The sequence below is a fragment of the Centropristis striata genome, chromosome 9 (genome assembly GCF_030273125.1).
Source record: "Centropristis striata isolate RG_2023a ecotype Rhode Island chromosome 9, C.striata_1.0, whole genome shotgun sequence".
NCBI classification, from domain to species: domain Eukaryota; kingdom Metazoa; phylum Chordata; class Actinopteri; order Perciformes; family Serranidae; genus Centropristis; species Centropristis striata.
In genome coordinates this window covers 21,403,543-21,423,285 of record NC_081525.1, presented here as the reverse complement: position 1 = coordinate 21,423,285, position 19,743 = coordinate 21,403,543, and the positions used below count along the sequence as shown (strand labels likewise).

General features: G+C 38.3%; 2 protein-coding genes across 4 annotated transcripts in view; one reads left to right on the top strand and one right to left on the bottom strand.

Moving 5' to 3' along the window:
* Positions 1-353: 353 nt before the first annotated feature.
* Positions 354-14,231, bottom strand: ccdc17 (coiled-coil domain containing 17). The gene is made up of 17 exons (XM_059340367.1): positions 14,135-14,231; positions 11,845-12,079; positions 10,592-10,720; positions 10,132-10,200; positions 9,332-9,455; positions 9,087-9,225; positions 7,331-7,447; positions 7,002-7,138; positions 6,550-6,666; positions 5,257-5,270; positions 4,844-5,080; positions 4,595-4,680; positions 3,307-3,522; positions 2,259-2,394; positions 1,943-2,029; positions 1,689-1,799; positions 354-1,005 (listed from the first exon to the last, which is right to left on the bottom strand). Exons 2-17 carry the CDS (start codon positions 12,040-12,042, stop codon positions 862-864), a joined length of 2,061 nt encoding a protein of 686 aa, XP_059196350.1. The 5' UTR covers positions 12,043-12,079; positions 14,135-14,231; the 3' UTR covers positions 354-861.
* A 189-nt stretch (positions 14,232-14,420) lies between these two features.
* The window catches only part of lrrc7 (leucine rich repeat containing 7), a 145,693-nt gene continuing 140,370 nt past the window's right edge, over positions 14,421-19,743 (top strand). Inside the window, exon 1 of one of the 3 annotated variants that reach the window (XM_059342072.1) lies at positions 14,421-14,552. The gene's annotated coding sequence lies outside the window, so the exon portion shown is untranslated. Of the gene's footprint in view, positions 14,643-15,416; positions 15,563-19,743 lie in introns of those variants that run through there. The other 2 variants (XM_059342070.1, XM_059342071.1) reach the window with 2 other exon arrangements.

Below are 19,743 nucleotides of genomic sequence, written 5' to 3'. Positions count from 1 at the left end.
GTAAAAGGTTCTTTAACCAGCTAAGCCACAGCTCCTCAGTCTAACTTTTTTTTTTTTTTTTATGCCTGAAGCTAAACAACTTAAAAAAAAAAAAAAAAAAACAGACCGCTTGACAACATTAACCGCGCGTTTAAAATGGCAATTATTACATTTAGGTATGAGGACGCAATTATCTCCTGCCAGTAGCAGGCACTCATTTTGGCAATACTGCTGTGATTCATACTGCTTTAATAGTGTATAGTTGTCACAAAATTTCACGGCACACCTGAACTTGTCACATGGAACACCATTTGGGAACCACTACTTTAGACTGTTAAGTTTTTATATATGTATATACACACACACACACACACACACACGGACGAAGCAAGATTGCTTCTTTGAAGAAATGAAACATGCGTTGATGGTGGTGACCACACTGACAATTTTAAACTGACTGCTTATCACAAAAGGGTATCTTCAAGGTTTTGCCACAAGCATTTTCTTTCTCCATCCAACAGTCTTAAGGTTTTGGGCTGTTGGTATAACAAACATTTGAAATTGCCAAAAGCTTTGGGAACTTGTGATTTGACAGTTGTATATATTGCTGAAACTGCATCAATAACTCATTGTCCTTGTTTGCTGCAGATTAAATGTACTATCAAAGCAATCCTGTAGTGCTAGACATTGTTAAAATCATCCTTGTGCTCTTCCAACAATGTGCTCCTACACATTTTATCCAAGCTCTGTCTAAAAGTGCTTCAACAGTATTTCAACTGCAAGAAAAGCAAATGTCTACTGAGTTGAGTAAGGAGCTTTCGTCTGAACTTGAACAAAAGTTCATAGGTTACATCCTGCTTGTAAATGTTTTTCTGCATGGAATTATCCTTCCTGACTGGCCTCTGTGGGTGGAGGATCTTGCTGGTCACTGCCACACAAGACGGACTCTTCATTCACTCCTATGGGCTGTGGTGCTGAAATTGGCTGAGCTGTGTTTACATGGACAGTCGCAGGATGTGAGGACACCTGAAATGACACGAGGTACACAAATGGCTCCACCTTTTCTTTTTTAAAGGCCATACAAATACATTAGTCAAGTAGGAGTGAAAACAATTTCCATTGCAATGGTTTGTCCAAAACCTCTCGGAGTACCACGTGTCCTTCATGTTTTAGATCTCTCCCTGTTCCAACACAACTGATTCCAATGATCAGCTCATTATCAAGCAGCTCCAGGAGTTCATAACAAGTTGATGTGTTGATGCAGGGAGAGATCTTATACCAGCAGTGGTTCGAAACTGCTGTTAACTTTGCTCTTTAAACAAAATTGAAGTTTTGGCATTCATGAAGAAATTCTTATCTTTTTTTTATCTTTTCTTAATTTTCTTCTTAAGTTTGTCCTAAGATAGAACTTGAGAACAAATGAGATTATTGAAAACAAAGTAGTTTTTTTGTGAATGTATCACATAAAGCTTATTTTGGCAGTTGACATATAATTGAAATGGCCTTTCAGTCTGTGTCTGACATTTAGGCCTATTCCTGGATTACACTACAATGTACTCGTAGTACAATTATTAAGGGAAAATGTTATGGTGAAAAGCATTTAAAAACATTCTTAGGAACATCTTTTTTTTCTTAAGTTTTATCTTAACACGTTTGTGAATCCGGCCCCTGTATTTTAATTTCTCCTTGGCCATTGTTCAACATCCTACCACAGCTGGATATTTATAGTGACTGGTGCTGGTCAGCTCAGACTTTGCCAGAGTTTGAAAATTTCCATCCCGTCCATTGACCAAACGTAGGCACAGCTCCATGTTGCCCACCTTTAGAGTACAGAAATAAAAAAAACACAGTAATTTGCTGCCTTGCTTCACTCCCTGTCAACAAGTTGCATCAGCCTCAAATCCCCACAACCTTTAATTGAAATGAATACTACTTCTTCCAGGTGATCAGTAACTCTTTATACCTGGGGTATTGAGTTGAGCTGGACAAGACTTAAGGAGGGCCTGATGGGCAGACTGCGCACTGGCACCCTCCAGTGGCCACTACGGAGCTGGGTTTTTGAGAAAAAAGAAGATTGAAATGTTATGACATTTACTATAAACCACAGTAGTTGGTAATGGGTCAATGAGGCATTGTTAAACTCCGCAAAGAGCAATTCTACAGTCGAGATTAACAAACACTGCCAGATGGTGCAATCAATGTGTTTATTATAACTACCTTTGCAGGTGCAGATAACATTTTTTCAACAGTACACAGCCTGCAACTATAGACATTTCTACCTGGTTGTATTGGTCAAAGAGTTCCACTTGTATCCAGCCACAGGATGCCAGTTTAAAGACCTCCTGGTTGTGAACATCCGGATCTCTTGCTGCCTGCACCTCCACCACTAGAGAGAGCGAGGGTGACGGCTGGATCCTACAGGGGGAAGGGTTCACATACGTTTTTAGTCAGGGTTTTTGTGATAGAAGATGATCTGCTTTCCTCATCTCAGGAAAAATAGCGTACTTGAATATGTCTACTGCACTACCTTAAAGCACTTACTTCCTAATAGGACTCAACTTAACCCATGGCACTTTTTCGTGTTGTTCCTTGACTTCATCTTTGCTTGTGTTGTATTGTACTGTAGTGCTCAAAAGTTTGGGGTCACCTAGAAAATGTCTGTGTTGTTTTCCATGCAAACAAACTGTTTTAATCATGACATGAGTTACAGAATGAGTCAAAAGTATAGTAAAGACATTGACAAGGGTAGAAATAATCATTTACCCTGTACAAATCTCCAACTTTACCTCTAGATACTCAGCTAGCCTGAGGAAGGATCATTTTATTGCTTCTCTAATCAGCACAAAACGTTTTTTCTAGCTTTGCTAACGTAATGCTCAGGTGTTTTAACTATAAACGTGGATTAACACAATGTGCCACTGGAACACAGGAGTGATGGTTGCTGACAATATTAAATAGATATTTCATAAGAAAACCATCCGTTTTCAGCTTTAATAGTAATTTACCACATAAGCAATGTCTAGACTGTATGTTATTTTAATTTTTAAAAAAGTGCTTTTCTTTCCAAAATAAGGAAGTTTCTAAGTGACCCAAACCTTTGAGCGGTAGTGTACACCAATTTGGACAAAAGCGTCTGCTAAATGTCATAGCAGAATTGTAGCCCTTGAAATAGTAGTAAACTGGTTTGATATCATGAGCCAGTGTCATTTTTAGACTTTAGACAGAAAGCTTGCATCAGAGTTTGAATGTTGTTGGGGATTTTTTTAACCCTGTTCCATCCCATTTCCTATTTACTCAGTCCTTCTCTTCTCTAGGTGTTGCTCCCACCTTGGTACAGGCTGTTTGACCAACAGAGGGGAGTAGTTTCCAGAGGTGAGGCTTTGGGTGTGAGGCAGGGAGAGTACCGGCAGGCACTGGAAAGGGGGCAGCGGAGTTGGTGGTCCCACTGCCTGATCATCTGAGAAGAGACCTGTCACCAGACGCAGCGCCCTCTGAGAAACATCGACCCCCAGCAGAAGGTCGTAGAAAATCACGAACCCAGCTCTGAAATCCCAGAGTACTTGGGTTGATTTCGGGAAAGGTAATTAGCCTAAAACACTGACATATCAGATGATCTAATGTGATGTACAGACACTTTATTGTTACTTAAATCTCAAAAAATTAGAATATCATGAAAAGGTTCAATACTTTTTGTCAATCATTTCAGAAAGTGAGTCTCATACATTATATAGATTCATTACAACATTCCAAGCCTGTATTTCTTGTAATTTTGATGATTTTGGCTTAGAAATAATGAAAACCCAAAACTCAGTGTCTCAGAAAATTAGAATATTGTGAAAAAGTTAAATATTGGAATCCACAGACAGTCAGTGGTGATTTGGGGCCATGTCCTCTGCTGGTGTTGGTCCACTGTGTTTTCTGAGGTCCACAGTCAACATAGCAGCCGTCTACCAGGACATTTTAGAGCTCTTCATGCTTCCACAAGCTCTTTGGAGATGCTGATTTCATTTTCCAGCAGGACTTGGCACCTGGACCAAAAGACGCTTCAATGACCATGGTGTTACTGGGCTGGACTGGCAAACCTACTTGGCTAACCTGAACCCCATAGAGAATCTATGGGCTATTACAGAGGAACGTGAGAGACACCAGACCAACAATGCAGATGACCTGAAGGCTGCTGTCAAAGCAACATGGGCTTCCATTACACTTCAGCAAGCTGATCACCTCCATGCCATGTCATATTAATGCAGTAATTAATGCAAAGGAGCCCAACCAAGTATTGAGTGTATAGAAATGAACATACTTTTCAAAAGCATGACATTTGGTTCAAAATATCTTTTTTTTATTGATCTTATCTAATATTCTAATTTTCTGAGACATTGAGTTTTTTATTTTCATTATCTGTAAGCCATAATCATCAACATTTCAAGAAATACAGGCTTGAAATACTCCAATCAATGTGTAATGAATCTATAAGAGTTTCACTTTCTGAAATATTTGACAAAAAATATTGAACATTTTCACAATATTCTAATTTTTTGAGATGAACCTGTACAAATAACTGCATGATGTGAGTTGAACTTAAACTTGTTGTGTTGTGGAGAATTAAACTGACACAGGGTCGTAGGGGGCTGGAGCCAGAGAGTCCACAGAGTCCAGCATGCATGTTTCCGGTGGAGAGGAGAAGGATCTGGCCTGTAGCTGGGAACACATACAGAGGTACAGCACCTGAATCAGTGTCGCAAACAAACACTGTCGCGTTACTTGGAGCTAAAAAACAGAATTCATAAGAGTGGCCCTTTTCTGCAGGCTGTTTTGGAGAGTCATGTAAATGTTTTTTTGACTACAACTGTAAATTATGTACCAGGGAAAGCGGTGCATGAATGTGAGTCCTGGATTGGAGTGGGAGAGGAGGCGGGGGAGGCGGAGGAGGCTGTCTCCTGGGCCTGGGAGCTTTTTTGCTTCTCTCCATCTCTGCCTGTAAACTGGCAATCTGCAGCAGGTTCTCCCTCTGAATCAGCTCAAGCTCAGTCCTCGCTGCGGCTGCAGAGCACACAGTGTCAGCAGCACAACATATAAGCAGCATATTGCACAACAAGTACTAACCACAATATTTGTAGACAATGAATTCAGTTCCTAGAGCTGCTTGTATCATAATGCAAGGTGGAAGGGTTAAATATAAAGAGGCAGTAGGAGGATTTTGTGTTAGAGTTGCTTCAATGTCCTTAGAAGACAAAAAACTCTGTCTGAAAATTATATATTAATGCTATCTTTCACAAGCAACATCAGTCCTGTCAAATATTAATTCATTTTTTCAGAATTTTAAAATATTAAATGCACAAAATGCCACTAATGCTTTAAAAAAATCCACTTGCTTCCTTAAACTACAAAAATGCTGCCTTCCTAAAACAGTTTAAAATACTATAATATGATATAAATATTGTTTCCACTTCACTGAGTACATTTTTTTAACCAACATCAGTCCTAATCATAACTAATTAATATTCATTTAATTTCAGAAAGTTTGTTCACATAATACCACTTTGTTTTTAATGATTTTTTAAAATAAATAAATCTCTGGATACTAACATTTAGGGGTTGTCAATGATTAGCAACAACATTGATTTTTAGCAGCAATCGCCCTGATGGTAACCAAGAATGTAGCATGTATTTGCCGCATAAAGAGTAAATGGCTTTCTCTCTACAATTTTGAAGTCAGTGCTCTCAATTGAATGCCTGTTATAATAAAACATACCAGTTTATGCTGTAATGGCTGCAGGGTCAAAGATTGTAGAAGCCATTTCAATCATGGTCTTTTTTAATTGGTAAGAACCTAAATGTTCTGGTAAATATTAGTTAGATTTAATTTTATATAGTTAAATTATAATTTGGATAATGTGTATATTAAAAGAACTAACAAGTATTTATTTTTGTTGGATTAATTGATTTATTGTTTGTATATATTCAGTGAATATTTAGTTTATGGTGGAATGTAACTAAGTACATTAACTCAAGTACTGTACTTAAGTACAACTTTAAGGTACTTGTACTTTACTTGAGTATTTCTATTTATGTAACTTTGTACTTCTACTTCACTATATTTTAAGCGAACTATTGTACTTTTTACTCCACTACATTTAGTTGCCAGCTTTAGTTACTTTTCAGGTCGAGATTTTACATAAAAAACATCATTAATATAAAATAAAAAATTTTATCATTTGAAACCAGCAACGCTAGCTTAACAATATTTCCATTTTGCTTATATAATACCTCAATAATAATATTATGTTTGGAATATATAAAACAACCTGAGTGGATCCATTCTGCATAGCGAGTTCTTTTACTTTTGATACTTTAAGGACATTTTGATGCTGATAGTTTTGTACTTTTACTTCAGTAAGTTTTGAATGCAGGACTTTGACTTATTGTGGAGTAATTTCACAGTGTGGTATCACCGTGTGGTACTTTTGCTTAAGTAAGGGATCTGGATACTCCTTCCACTACTGCACACAGCTAACAATGGTCAGCTTTTCAGTCACAAAAAAATCAAGCTTTTATTTTTTCTCTGACCGTCGTTGTGTCTCTCCCTGATCAGCTGCATCCTGCGGATCTCCTCCTCCAGTCTCTGGTTCTCCTGCTCCACAGCCAGCAGCTCCCAGCTTGGACCCCGCTGAGGAGGCTTCACCTCTGGACACGAGGACAACAGTGAAGTGGCTCAGGACCAGAGGGTAATTTACTCTCTGTTTTATGCACTTTATTTACCAAGAGTCAGAATAATCTTTGCTGCCCTGAGACACAGTGCTCCAGTTTGGGGTGTGTGTTTTGCATTCCGAATGCTTCAACTGATCACGTGACAAGAAATGTTGAAACAGAATCTAAATACCATGAACTTTTTTTAGAGGAAATCAGATTTTAGAGTGGAAAATTCAAGCTGAGTAAACTTAATAAAGGCTCCACTGAGCACAGCTGTGTTGACAGAGTTATACAGTGACATATTTTCTGTTCATCATCGTGAATCTTACTCGTCTTCTTTTTGGCCTCGCCAGCTGCTGCTGGTTGTTTTTGCTCCAGACTTAGGGCTTCTGCCTGCAGGTCAATCATTTGTGCTACGATGGTTGGATCTGACCCACCTGACTGCATGTATGCCTGCTGCAGGGCGCTGCGACAAAGAGACCTGATTAACTCTCATATCACGAGGCAGCTCAGTGGAAGTAATTTAGATTCACATGTAAATAAACAGATTTTCTTAGTAGCAAGCAGACAAATGGGAGGGGAAATGCATTTAGTCTGGTTCTTCTTCCCAGTATAGTGTTTTTAAAGTAAATTACTCTCAAAGGCTGAAGGTACGTACTTTATCTTGGTAGATAGGGGACCATCCATGGAAGAAATAAGCTTGTAGCTCTCATGATGCATCTTTTTATTCTTACTTGAATGTGGCTGATCAGTGGGTGCAAAGACCTCTTGCACACTAAAAAGAAAACAAAAACACAGATCATCTTAATTAGATCATATTGTGGCATCTATGGAAACTTCCCCAGCCACAATCCATGCTACAATAGCACATTTAATTTATTCCACAACAAATGTAGCAATGAGGAACTACCCAGGCATAATAAAATACATAATTGATGCTCTGAGTCATCCAGCAGCTTGGAAGAAAAAAACATATTTCACTAAATATTCATCTTAGAGGCATAGAACCACAGAAGCAGTAATTTATTTTTCAATGCTACATTCGACATAATTTACCCAAACAAATGCACATTAAATAAACTCTTTGTTGTAGCCGTGCCTGCTCTGGCAGCAAAGTTAGTGGTTACAGACTGAAATGTTGCAGGTTTGCGGCCCAAAATAACAATCAGTGAAGATTCTTCAGCAGCGTTTTTTATTTATTTATAAGAACCTCCAAAAGAAGACGTATGAATAATATAAATACAGTGCCAGTCAAAAGTGTGGACTTCCTATTCAATGTTTTCTTCATTTTTTTATTTTATATTCTTTAAAGGAGCCACCTTTTGGTGTGGTCTAAAATACATTAAGAAGGCAGAATAAAGAGAATATCAGAAGTGTGCAAAACTGTCATCAAAACAAAAGATGGCTACTTCAAATAATCTAAAATATAAAGCATATTCTGGTCTGTTTAACACTTTTTTACTACATAATTCCATACATGTTTTTTCATAGTTTTATGTCTTTAATATTAATCTACAATGTAGAAAATAATAATATAAAGAAAAACCATTGAATGAGAAGGTGTGTCCAAACTTTTGACTGGTACTGTATGCAGGCCCCACGATTCGATTTCATCTGGATACTTGAGTCACGATACAATATTATTGCGATTTTAAGTTTTGTGCGATATGGTGAGTATTACGATACAATATTTTGCGATTTAACTGTTTAACTGCATTTAGTGTCCACAACATTAAATTCAATCAAGAATTGTTTTGTCTATTCATCTCACTTCAATCTTTTTATTTCTCCACAATGAGAGTCAAACCCACGGACTGACCAACAAAGTATTCAGTCAAACTGAACTGAACTGATATCAAACATGTATGGACGACAACAACTGCAGCATTTTCTCAAACTTTCCTCAACTTTAAGCTTCACTGTTCCGTATAGCTTCGATACGGCTGTGTCCGTGAAATAGTTCCTCCATGGAGTCACATACCTGGGTTCCAGTGTCGTTATATTATTATTATTTATTTTTACACACACACGCACACACACACACACACACACACACACACACACACACACACACACACATATATATATATATATATATATATATATATATATATATATATATATATATATATATATATATATATATATATGCACACACACACATTAGTAGCATGTAGCTAGAACCATCTTAACTTTGCAGCGTTATTTGGAGAACTTCCCGACACAATATCCTTCTAGTTTCATGATACCAGTATATTCCTAAAAGCCCGCTATGGCCTTCTAAATACTGACGGCCCACCTGGGCTAAATCTCGATACTTGGTGGCCATGAATCTATATAATATTGCCAGTCAAAATATCGCGATGCTATGCTGTATCAATTTTTTCCCCCACCTCTAGTACGCACACACTTACTGTAATGCCTGAAGATGTTCAGCGAGTTGCTGCAGCGTCTCCTCGTTTCTCTCCTCCTGCTCTCTGAGCTCCAGCAGCAGACTCTCCAGGTGAGTGGAGTTGTTCTGCTCAGAGAGGACACTCACCTGATGGGCCAGCTCTGTCACACACAGAAATCTTGAGTGTTAAACTGAAAGGATAGAATTTCACACAAAAGCTGCACTGGATATTTGGCTTCCAAGAGGTTTATTGTATTTGTCTCTCACCGTCTCTCTGCTGCTCCAGCTGCTGGTTGTGAGTGTGTATCAGGGCCAGTTGGCGCTCGTGAAGCGTCGCCATTTCTCTCATCTTCTCGAGTCTCTCACCGTGACCTGGCTGACGCCCACTCGCCTTAACATCGTGTTTATAAATGAAAAGTTTTATGGTAAAGCATTGGTTCTTAAACACTGGAGATTTCTTTTTCCAGCTCCGTCTTCACCTAGCGACCTGTGACTCATTCTGGCACCTCTAATTATTCAAGACATATACAGTGCTTAACACATTTATTAGACAACTTGTCATAAAAACAAGAAAACGTAAATATTCTATAAATCTTTCAGAAAGCTTGTTCAAAACTGAAATGTTATTGTTATTTATTTGTCAAATAACAAACTGAATTCACCCTTTATACCCAGATTTGAGCCAGCTCACTGGGCTTCTCTGAGAAGTCAGAAATGAATCATAAAGCACAACATTCAACCACTAAAACTCATTTTTTTTGACATCTTAATTATATTTTAGCATTAAAAATATCATTTTGGTTAAAAAGCTTCTACATACTGGTGTATTAGCCATGACAGAAACATAAAAAAGATTTTCGTAATTGCCAATGCTGTTAATTTAGGATACTTGGGCATAAACCGGTGGTCTAATAGATTTGTAAAGCACTGTATATTACAAAATAGAAGAGATGTGCACACCTAAAGCACCTTGTCATACTTTAAAACACTCACCAGGTGCATTAAAATAAAAGACTTGGAGGAGTAAGAGAGGATGACAAAAATGTATGAGAGAAAAAAAAGCCTACCTCAGTATCTGTGATCCTTTTTGACCATTTTGGCAAATTTTCTTCAACGGACATCCTCAGCTTGTAAAACTGAAAGTCATAACAAAGACTTTTATATTTCACATTATTTACACTTTAAAAGCGTCCTTGATAGGAGGTTGTTCAAAACACTCACATGTGCATGTCTATGTGATGTAACAACCTACTTACTCCCTTTTGAAGTTGCTCTTCCAATGTGTCTTGACTGACAATGATATTCATTCATGAATTTTTAATCAAAGACCATGAAACCCTCCTGCGGTATTCCATAAAGTGACGGTTAAAATGAACCTGTGTTGCCCTTCACAGTCATCCCTGTTGGGTTCTTATGAATGTTAGATAAAACAGGAGTGCTTACTGGGAATAAAAGAGTGTATAAATGTTTGTTTTGTCACTGTGTTTTACATGCAGGGGAGATGATGGTGCAGCGGTTCAGTATTACCTCATGTGTGAGATCTAGCAGAGCAGCATTCTCCATCTGACTGGTTGTGGCTTTGTCCTCTGCTCTTACTGACTTTGGTTTGGCATCAACACTCCTCCACCTGGTGAGGTTCCTTCGTTGACCTCTCAGCTACACACACACACATGCATACTTTTCTTAAATGCAATGACAGAGATGTCTCATAGGCAAGGCAAGGCAAGTTTATTTGTATAGCACAATTCAACACAAGGTAATTCAAAGTGCTTTACATACACATTAAAACAGCAAGACACAATTGAAAACAGTAAAAACAGTCAATTAAAACAGGGAAATATAAATATAAATAAGATCAAATAAGATACAGCAGGATAAGAAAATAGATAAAATAATAAAAAGCACAAGTCATAAATCATAATGAATCATAAATCAGCTCTAGTCTCCACCCTGGACAGAAGTGGAGACAGTGAACCCCCACCCATAGACACAGTTCACTTCTGTCATTTTTATCTTGGCCAGTGACATACTGTGTGAGTAAAATCTAACTCCCTTACTCTCCGCTGTTAAAATCTGCCAGAAATAATAATTTTCAGTGCAAAAACTATAGTTTCATACTACTACATGCAACAACTTATTTAACTGATTTAATATGCTAAAATATATTTTCTCCAATGTGCAATATCTGCAAAATTCAAAGTACTGACAGGAAAACAAACAAACACAAAAAATATATATTAGTAATAAATGCCAAATTGCAGACATGTATGTATATACAGTCATAGAAAAAATGATTAGACCGTTGTTTTCATCATTTTTTGTTCATTTTAATGCCTGGTACAACTAAAGGTGCATTTGTTTGGACAAATAAAATGGTAACAACAGCTGATATCTGGCCATTTTCCATGGTTTTCTTGATAATAACCAAAATCATTATCAAGAATAACCATGGAAAATGGCTAGATATCAGCTCTTAAATTAAACTCTTATGAGCTATTTTTGTTGTTATCATTATATTTGTCCAAACAAATGTATCTTAAGTTGTACCAGGCATTAAAATGAACAAGAAATGGAAGAAAACAAGGGTGGTCTAATCATTTTTTCCATGACTGTATATTATTATAGTTTTATGTACAACTCCTACAGTCATATCTTTAAATATATGTTGCTTTTTTTTACCCACATTCTCGAAGCACTCTGTTTAAGGTAAATTAACTCTTCCACTTTGATCACATAAATTCTTCTTTGTTTTTCTCAGATTCTCAGTTGGACTTACTCACCTGAACGAGATCAGGTGTTCTCGTCTGTTTAGGGTCGACACATCCAGGTCTGTCTCTTATAAGAAGTTCAGAGCTGTGTCTGTGCACCCTGGGGTGTCCTACCTTGCTCCCAATGCAGAACAGTGCCTTGTGTTTCTCAAGCAGCGCAGTGGAGTGAAACACCATGTTACAGTCTCCACAGATTAATTCCATCTCCATCTGGTATCAGAGCTGGTCTTTAACTGTTTGCAGGAAGCTGAAATAAAGTTTGGATAAATGTTAAAAACAGTGTAATACATAATACACAAACCAGCATTAGGCCTCCCTTAAAAAACATGTTGCAAACAAATAACACAAACCTCTTATAACTTTAAATAAAACTGAAAGGTCGGTTCACTTAAAGGTTGTAAAACACGTTTGGTTTGTTTCTTAACGACTGGCTTGTATGTTTGTAGGCAACTGTCACCACGCAACTGTGTTGTAAATGTGTGGTGAGTTCTGCTAAACATACCACTCCACCATTTCAACACATTTTCCCACTAAAATGAAGCCTACTTTAACAGTGAAACTGGTGGATAAGTGCTGTCTTAATCAAACAAAAAAAAAAGTTTCTGCACTTCCTACTCCAACCACATTAAGCTAACACTCACAGCTCATATGTTTTCTTCGACCCATTTGAATATTCATAACATGGCTTTTTGTAAATTCCCAGACTGCCTGATGCTTTCTCACCCTCGAGTGAACACTCTGCAAGGCTGACTGCAGCTGTGCAGAGGAAGTCTGGCTCCAAAGCATCAACAGTAAAAGGCCTAGATCTCAGTAAGTACATTCACTGTCACGACTCGGTGCAAGACACAGAAAATAATGACAAAACCCCCAAACAAAACCTACATGATAAGACTCAGAATCCCCATTAATGCCATATTACATTAGCCTGGCACTGCAGGACTGTGTAATGGAATATCTGCCTGTACAAGACATAAGGTCAGTTCCTTTGAGAGGGTTTTCTCACATCTAACTGCTTCATAGAGACTCTTCTTCAATGTGTTCAGATCTCAAAAGCAGACTTGTGTTTCCCTCAAGACACTCGCATCACAAAAGTATGACGCAATCAGCTCGTCGACAGTGCAACCTGTAAATGTGACACTCAGTTGTTTGATTTCATTTATAAACAAACTATAGAGTGCTTTAGTAATACTAGGTAAATAAAATGTTGGTCTGCTACATCTAAAAAAGAAGAAATACATCTTTTAAAAACGTCTTGTGGTAGGTTGAACTAAAAAACAGGAACCCGTAAACCACCAAAACTGAACTTTTTCAGTTCTCTCCCTTCCTATATTAAGTGAAAATCCCACCCCCTGCTGGCAGCTGTGTGTACAATCAACTTTAGTGTTAAAAAGAAGGTTGTGGCAACTTCAGCACTGCATTAACAACAGATTTTTGTCTTTATTGAATACTCTGTATGTGTAACTTCTTACAAGCATGTCTTGATATGTAAACTTTTTTATCTAATTATTAAGTCAGGATGGAGGAGGTTTGACTTGTGAAAGTGCAGGATGCAGGCGCTCTAACCTGGGCCAACCCATCCATTTTTCTCGTACATACTGAACCTTTGTATAGGGGGTAGAGAGGGGGATGTTGTTGCAGGAGTGGTTGGAGACGATGCAATTGACGTTTTTAGACTTTTCTGCAGCTAAAAACACTTTCAATCCTTTGTAACTGCTGTGAATCCTATGTTTCATACTCAAAAGATCGATTTTTTGGTTGGACTATCACTTCTGTAGACATAAAGGATTATTCAATCTCTCAGACTTTGCGCTATAAACTCTTCCACTCAGAATGGAAGGGTTTTATGCGGCACAATTAAAGATTAGATAGTCCCTTTTATCTCAAATAACACTAATACTTTCCCTCTTCTCTCAATCACCCTCTTCACACCAAGGCTTCCCCTATTAACTATCTCTCTGTGCTTCATTAAACTGCCCATATCAGACTGCTATTGAGCAGCAACAGCCTTCATAATACCAAGATAGACTGCTGCTGCTGCTGCTGCTGAGAGCTGAAATATTCAACATCCATCCACACCTCTGACAGAGAGAAACAGAGAGGGAGAGTTGAGGACTTGAACTCCTTTCTCTCTCCCACATCTCTCATCCAGCTCTGCAACACACACTCACACTCAAACATGCCAGTCTGTTGCTAAGCAACTGTAAAATAAAGCAGTAGGCTCTGAAGTCAGATAGAGAGAGAGACAGAGAGAGAGAAAGAGAGAGAGAGAGACCGAGAGGAGAGAAAGAGAGTTCACAAGTACCGCAATCCACTACTGTTTGTTTGGCTCTGTACATGATCCCACCACAGCTCTCGGTATACCATCTGTGGATCCGCGAGGACTTCTGGTTCTCCGTCAGCCGACCAATCAGTGTTGGCTGGAGGGGGGGTGGGGGGCGGGCCTATCGGTTCCCTAGGTTACCTGTGTGATTGACGTTCAGCCTCCTGCAGCGGAGCGCGCGGCACTGTATCACTGATGCTCCTGCTTTCCCCCCCGGAGACTGTGGAGAAATCTGGAAGAGACGGAGAGAAAACACAAGAGCAAGAGGAATGCTAATTATTTAAAGTCCTTCGCCGTCTTTCCCCTCCTGCCCGATTTAACTGGAGAGATGAAAGCCGGAGCGCTGGAAGAAGCCGGCTGAAGGGAGAGGAAAGGATTCCTGAAGAAGGGGGATTTGTTGGTAAGAGAAGCCCCCTCGTCACTTTTCTCTGTCTGTCTTGGCTTCACCAGTCACCTGTCCTTGCCAGCACTGTGAATTATGGGATAGCAGGTAAACAGGGGTTTTCTTCTGGCTCTGTGTTACATATGTGTGTGGGTGAAGACAGATTCTCTGCATGCTGCGTGGCTGCGTGGAGCAGGTTACTGTATGTTACACTGGATGCCTGTTTTACAGTATGCAAACGCTTTAGCTGAGTCAAGAGCTGCTGGTCTATATGGGAATATAGGAGTGATTAAAATGACACCCTACATAGGAGCTGTGTCAGTCATTTTCAGGGCTACAGTTACAGCTGAGGCCAGGATTTCTAGGCTTGCCTACTGTATCTGCATAGGAGGAGGAGTATTAATTACATAACGCTCCATCTATACTCCTGTATCAGGGCCGTGCAGCATCACGCTGTCCCACTAGTCCAGAAAAGCTTCACTGCTACAGACATTTGGGGAAGTGTGACTGTTTTTTACTGTAACCTAGAAAGATGGAGGCTGTAAGAATCCATCCATATGTATGTATGCATGTCGCTGAATTGGAGGACTTGACAGATGTGCGAGTTAACAAGTGGGCAGGTGAAAACTCTTGTGGTCCCCCATGTCTGTGGTACGATTTGGAGAGATCATAAAGAGAAACAGTGGGACACATGGGGTTCAGATCGCTGTAAGTGACATGGCATTCGTGCCACCAGGATTCCCTAAAACCTCCATTCGTCACCTCACGTCAGGCGACAGCCGGCTCCTTCGTGCCCTCAGGACTCAGCTGTGCACAATCAGAGGAGTTGGCTTTCTGCACGGCTGCTCCCTTGCCAAGAGTCTTCTGCCCGTCCACCTGAGGACGTCTTTAACACTTTAAGGCTGTTTTTAAATCAGGTGTGAAAAGTCTCATCTGTTCTCCGGGTGGGTTTTTCAAACACCCAATATCTAAAAAATTGATTCAGTGACAAAGTCATTTGGACAGCTGGGGTGAACAATATCTGACAGGTAAAGTTACAAACTTTCTTATGTGTAATGGATATTTCTTGGTACATGTTTTCGTACTTCGTTGAACGCAGAAATGCAGCAAAAATAAAATCAATTTCTCCTCAATAGGTACAGGTATTTTGGGAGATTTTTTTGATGCCGATATCAATACTCTGATTCATACTACTCTCCATAATTTGGTGCAAAAATGTAAAGATGGGAAAATATTCAACAGTTATTAGTTAAGTAAGCCCACACTTTTGAACGCTTTGCTCTGTCAAAAGCTTCGTCATCATTTGGAGACCGTTGTCAGCTATGTTCAGATAAATTAATAGTACATAAATACCACTAACAGCACCCTTTGACCAAGAAATTATAAGTACCAATTAAGTACCCGTTCTAGATCGCCACTACTCTGAAATAATATCACATAATTTGGAAGGCCTTGAAATTCACTGAAAAATAACATTAGTTTTGAACTATTATCATACTTTGTGATTGTCAGAATACATAGAGCTAATGGAGGATTATTCAATCAAAACAAACAGAAAATTAATGGGCAACTACTTTCATAATCAGATAATCATTTTAGCCATTTTTCAAGTTAAAATGCTAAATATCCACTTGTTCTGTCTCCTTAAATGTGATGAATTGCTGCCAGTCTTTGTCATATTTGATTATTAACTGAATATATTCAGGTTTTATACTGTTTGTTGGATGAAAATGAACAAGTTGAATTCATTACATTCACTTCTGGAAAATGATGATGGGTGTTTTTTAGTTTTTTTTGCCATTTTAAAGTCAAAACAATTGATTTATCGATATACAGACTAATTGTTAATGACCGAAAGACATTCATCACTTCAGCATCCGTATAACAGATCTTTTTTTTTGTATTAATGACAATAGTTTCTCCTAATACTAAATCATATTATAACCACTGATACAAAATCAACTTTAACAAGTAATACAGCATTTTTTTTTCTAGTTTTGCATTGAAAAATAAAAGCAGGATCAGTGAAATAGGTAATCTAACGAGTGTTTGTTTAAAGCAAGGAAATGCTCAAAGTATCCAATCAGCATCTTAAGAGGAAGCTACTCATCTCAATAAAAATATAGTGACCCACAACAAAAATTAACATTAAGTTGTTTTCCATTGGCAATGGAGACGCACATTTTTAGGCTGATTCTGATAAATTTGGCTTTCATTTAAATGCAAAAACAAAATAACTAACAATAAAAAGGATTTAGTATATATCCACCAGAATTACAAGGCTTTGAACAGAAGTTCTTGAAACATTTAGATTTTCTGACCATCATGTAGGGAGAAACCATTTACTATTTTAACCCTCCTGTTATGTTTGTTTCTCAGGTAGAGCAATAATGTTTGTGTGTCAATTTGACCCGGGGCATGTTTAATTATCCAAAAGTGTCAGAAACAAAAAAATCCCAATAAACATCGTTTATATTTCAATAACTCCATTACTAACCATCTCAATTAATATTTAGTGCAATGGTATTCTTTACCTCTCATAGAACATGGTTCAATGTTCTTTTTTTATTCAAATTTTGATCAAAAAATGCATGTTAAAACTTTTTTATGTACATTGGAAAGACCTACATAGAAAATACAATGGTTTTATATGACATTGATTTAAAAAAAAAAATTGTGTTTTACATTTTTTAATTTTTTCTTTTTGTGAAAAAATACTTTTCATTATTTCTTTTTAGATTTTTAAACTTTGAAATGGGTCAATTTGACCCACAACATAACAGGAGAGTTGAATATAAATTAACAGTTAATTTAGTAAATAAATTGTGAAATTCTATGGTTTAAAAAAAAAAATCTGTGAAACCAAGTTCTTAGTATTTTTAAAATCCTGCTTACATCCCTGACTGCACTAAAACTTAATTGGAAAAAAAAAAAAAAAAGGAAATGCATGTTTCCCAAAAATTAGGATAACTTTCTCACCAAAATCCTTGAAATGTTCACATTATTTTAAATATATAAATATATACATAAAATAAAATACATGATATAGATTATCATGAGATGTAACTGGTTGTTTCTAATACACTATGAAGAGGATGTTGTGCTTCCTACGCCGATGATCGCTCTCCTCCTCCTGAATGGAGACACTCTCGTTCCAACCATCTTGATGTAACTGACTCACTCAGCTCGTAAAACTCTGCTCCATCTTGTCAACTGGAAGAGAACTGACTAACATGGCAGCCTTTTGAATGTGTCATAGGTAGACTTAAGATAGTCTGTAATGCAGTTAATATGTTTATGAAGCTGTACAGTGACTACAGATCTCATCTCAGGCCACACAATGAATTCAGATCATTGCTGCAGATATAAATCTATCGGCTAAGCTAGCAGCTCAGATGGAGGCTGCAGGCTTCCTGTTTGCGATCAGTGAGAGTTAGTCAGATATTCCATATCATTACAGTAGCTACAGTTCGAGGTGTTCGGGTCTCTCGAGCTGCTGCCTGTCTGCCTGCATGCGTAGGAGGAAACATCTCATCTTCACAGCTCTGTCTACTGCAGATATAAAGCTTTGGGATTCGTTTCTGCTTCATTAGATTGCATGCAGAGCGGTGGCAGGGAAGATGACAGAGAGAGGGAAGGGGGTGAGACGGACCAGGAGCCAGATTTGAGCCCACATCACACACCACATCACAAGTACACGCTATTCACCTTAGCCCACGGATTCACTGGGATGCCCCACAGCTGAGAGATTCTTGCAGCCAAGTGTACAGTAACATAGTGATTAAATCCCTGAGCGTCCTGGTAAGCCTCAAATCTCTCCAGACTGGAGCCGACTGGTTCAGGTTTAGATGAAATAAATCATGTTTTAGTACTAGTCTCTAAGAGCGCAGGATGACAGTGCATCAGTGACAGTTTGTCGGCTGCAATGTGTCACCAGGAGGTGCTAAACTGTAAATAATGCCAAATTAAATTGTATAATTCTGCTGTAATTAGTTTTAAACTAGGATTAAATCTAAACCAATAAAAGCATTAATAGTACACTCATACCAGGACTTTCTGTGTGTCTGAAATGTTCAATAATCATGAAATAGAACAATGCTGTATTACTCATAATACACACATGAATACACCCACACACACATTTGCACTTGTGAAGGCCCGTACTTGCTGAATGCATTCCTGTTCCCCTACTTTAGCCATCACCACTGCATAAATGGTCTTTACTAGTCATAATTTAGAGGGCATTTACACCTGAGCTGGTTGGTCCGTTGAAACAAACTCGGTGCGTTTTGTCGGATAGTCGATTCGTTTTTTTGGTATGAATGATGTAATTAACTTTGGTTCAGACCAAAGCATATTTTTTTAAAAGGAGCATATCGTCAGTCACTGGACTTAGGCCTTCAGACCCATAAATCTATGTTTTGGACCATGTTTTGGGATGTCTAAAGATACAGCAGTACAGACAGCTATATAGAAAATAGAAAATAAAAAAATAGGGCTGGAGGTCTCAGTATCTTCCAGACCCACTGATGATTGACGACTGTCACTGTAGCACCGTAAAACCAATCACCATTTTGATTTGTACCAATTAAATGAACACAGCCAATAGTGCAATGTCTCTTCTGTCCTTTTATTTCTCTGACTAAGCCAGTCACCTTGGGGTGAAATGAAAAACAGTTTGTTGTGAAATTTGCCAATGTTAGCCCAATCCGGGGCACCAAGCAATGCTTTCACAATACACTTGCAGAAAGAAGAGTGAAAAAGTGAACAATCACAGATTATAACAACAATCAATTCATTTAAATATAAAATGCATGTGTCTGTGAATGAGTAGGGTCTATGATAATGTGATTTTAAACCAATGAACGTGCAGAACAGAGGGGTGTTACTGGTGTTGGATGACGCTGACACAGCCATGCAGAGGAGAGGTGCATTAGGGATAGGTGCTTGTGCATCATTTTATACACCTACATGTGTTTAAATTATGCCTGCGAAATTAAGAACATTTAGATGTGATGGTGCAGATGGTGCACTCTGTAATGTAGTGTTTTACACTGTGAGGAGGATGTGGCTGCTGGTGTTATTGTCTCTGTGTATATGTTTACATCCAGATGATTTTCCTGTTTGCTTTCAATGTTATGCAGCCTTTCTGAAGGCGATTTGGCCACGATGACACCCATGTGGCCCCAACTGTTTCACACTCATGCAG

Excerpts from the sequence above, each read along its gene's own strand:
- ccdc17 (XM_059340367.1), bottom strand. The coding sequence starts at position 12,042 with ATGGAGATGGAATTAATCTGTGGAGACTGTAACATGGTGTTTCACTCC. Across the intron at positions 7,448-9,086 it reads GAACATCTTCAGGCATTACA|TGTGCAAGAGGTCTTTGCAC; the intron begins GTAAGTGTGTGC and ends TTTTCTTTTTAG. Across the intron at positions 1,800-1,942 it reads AGCTCAACTCAATACCCCAG|GTGGGCAACATGGAGCTGTG; the intron begins GTATAAAGAGTT and ends TGTACTCTAAAG.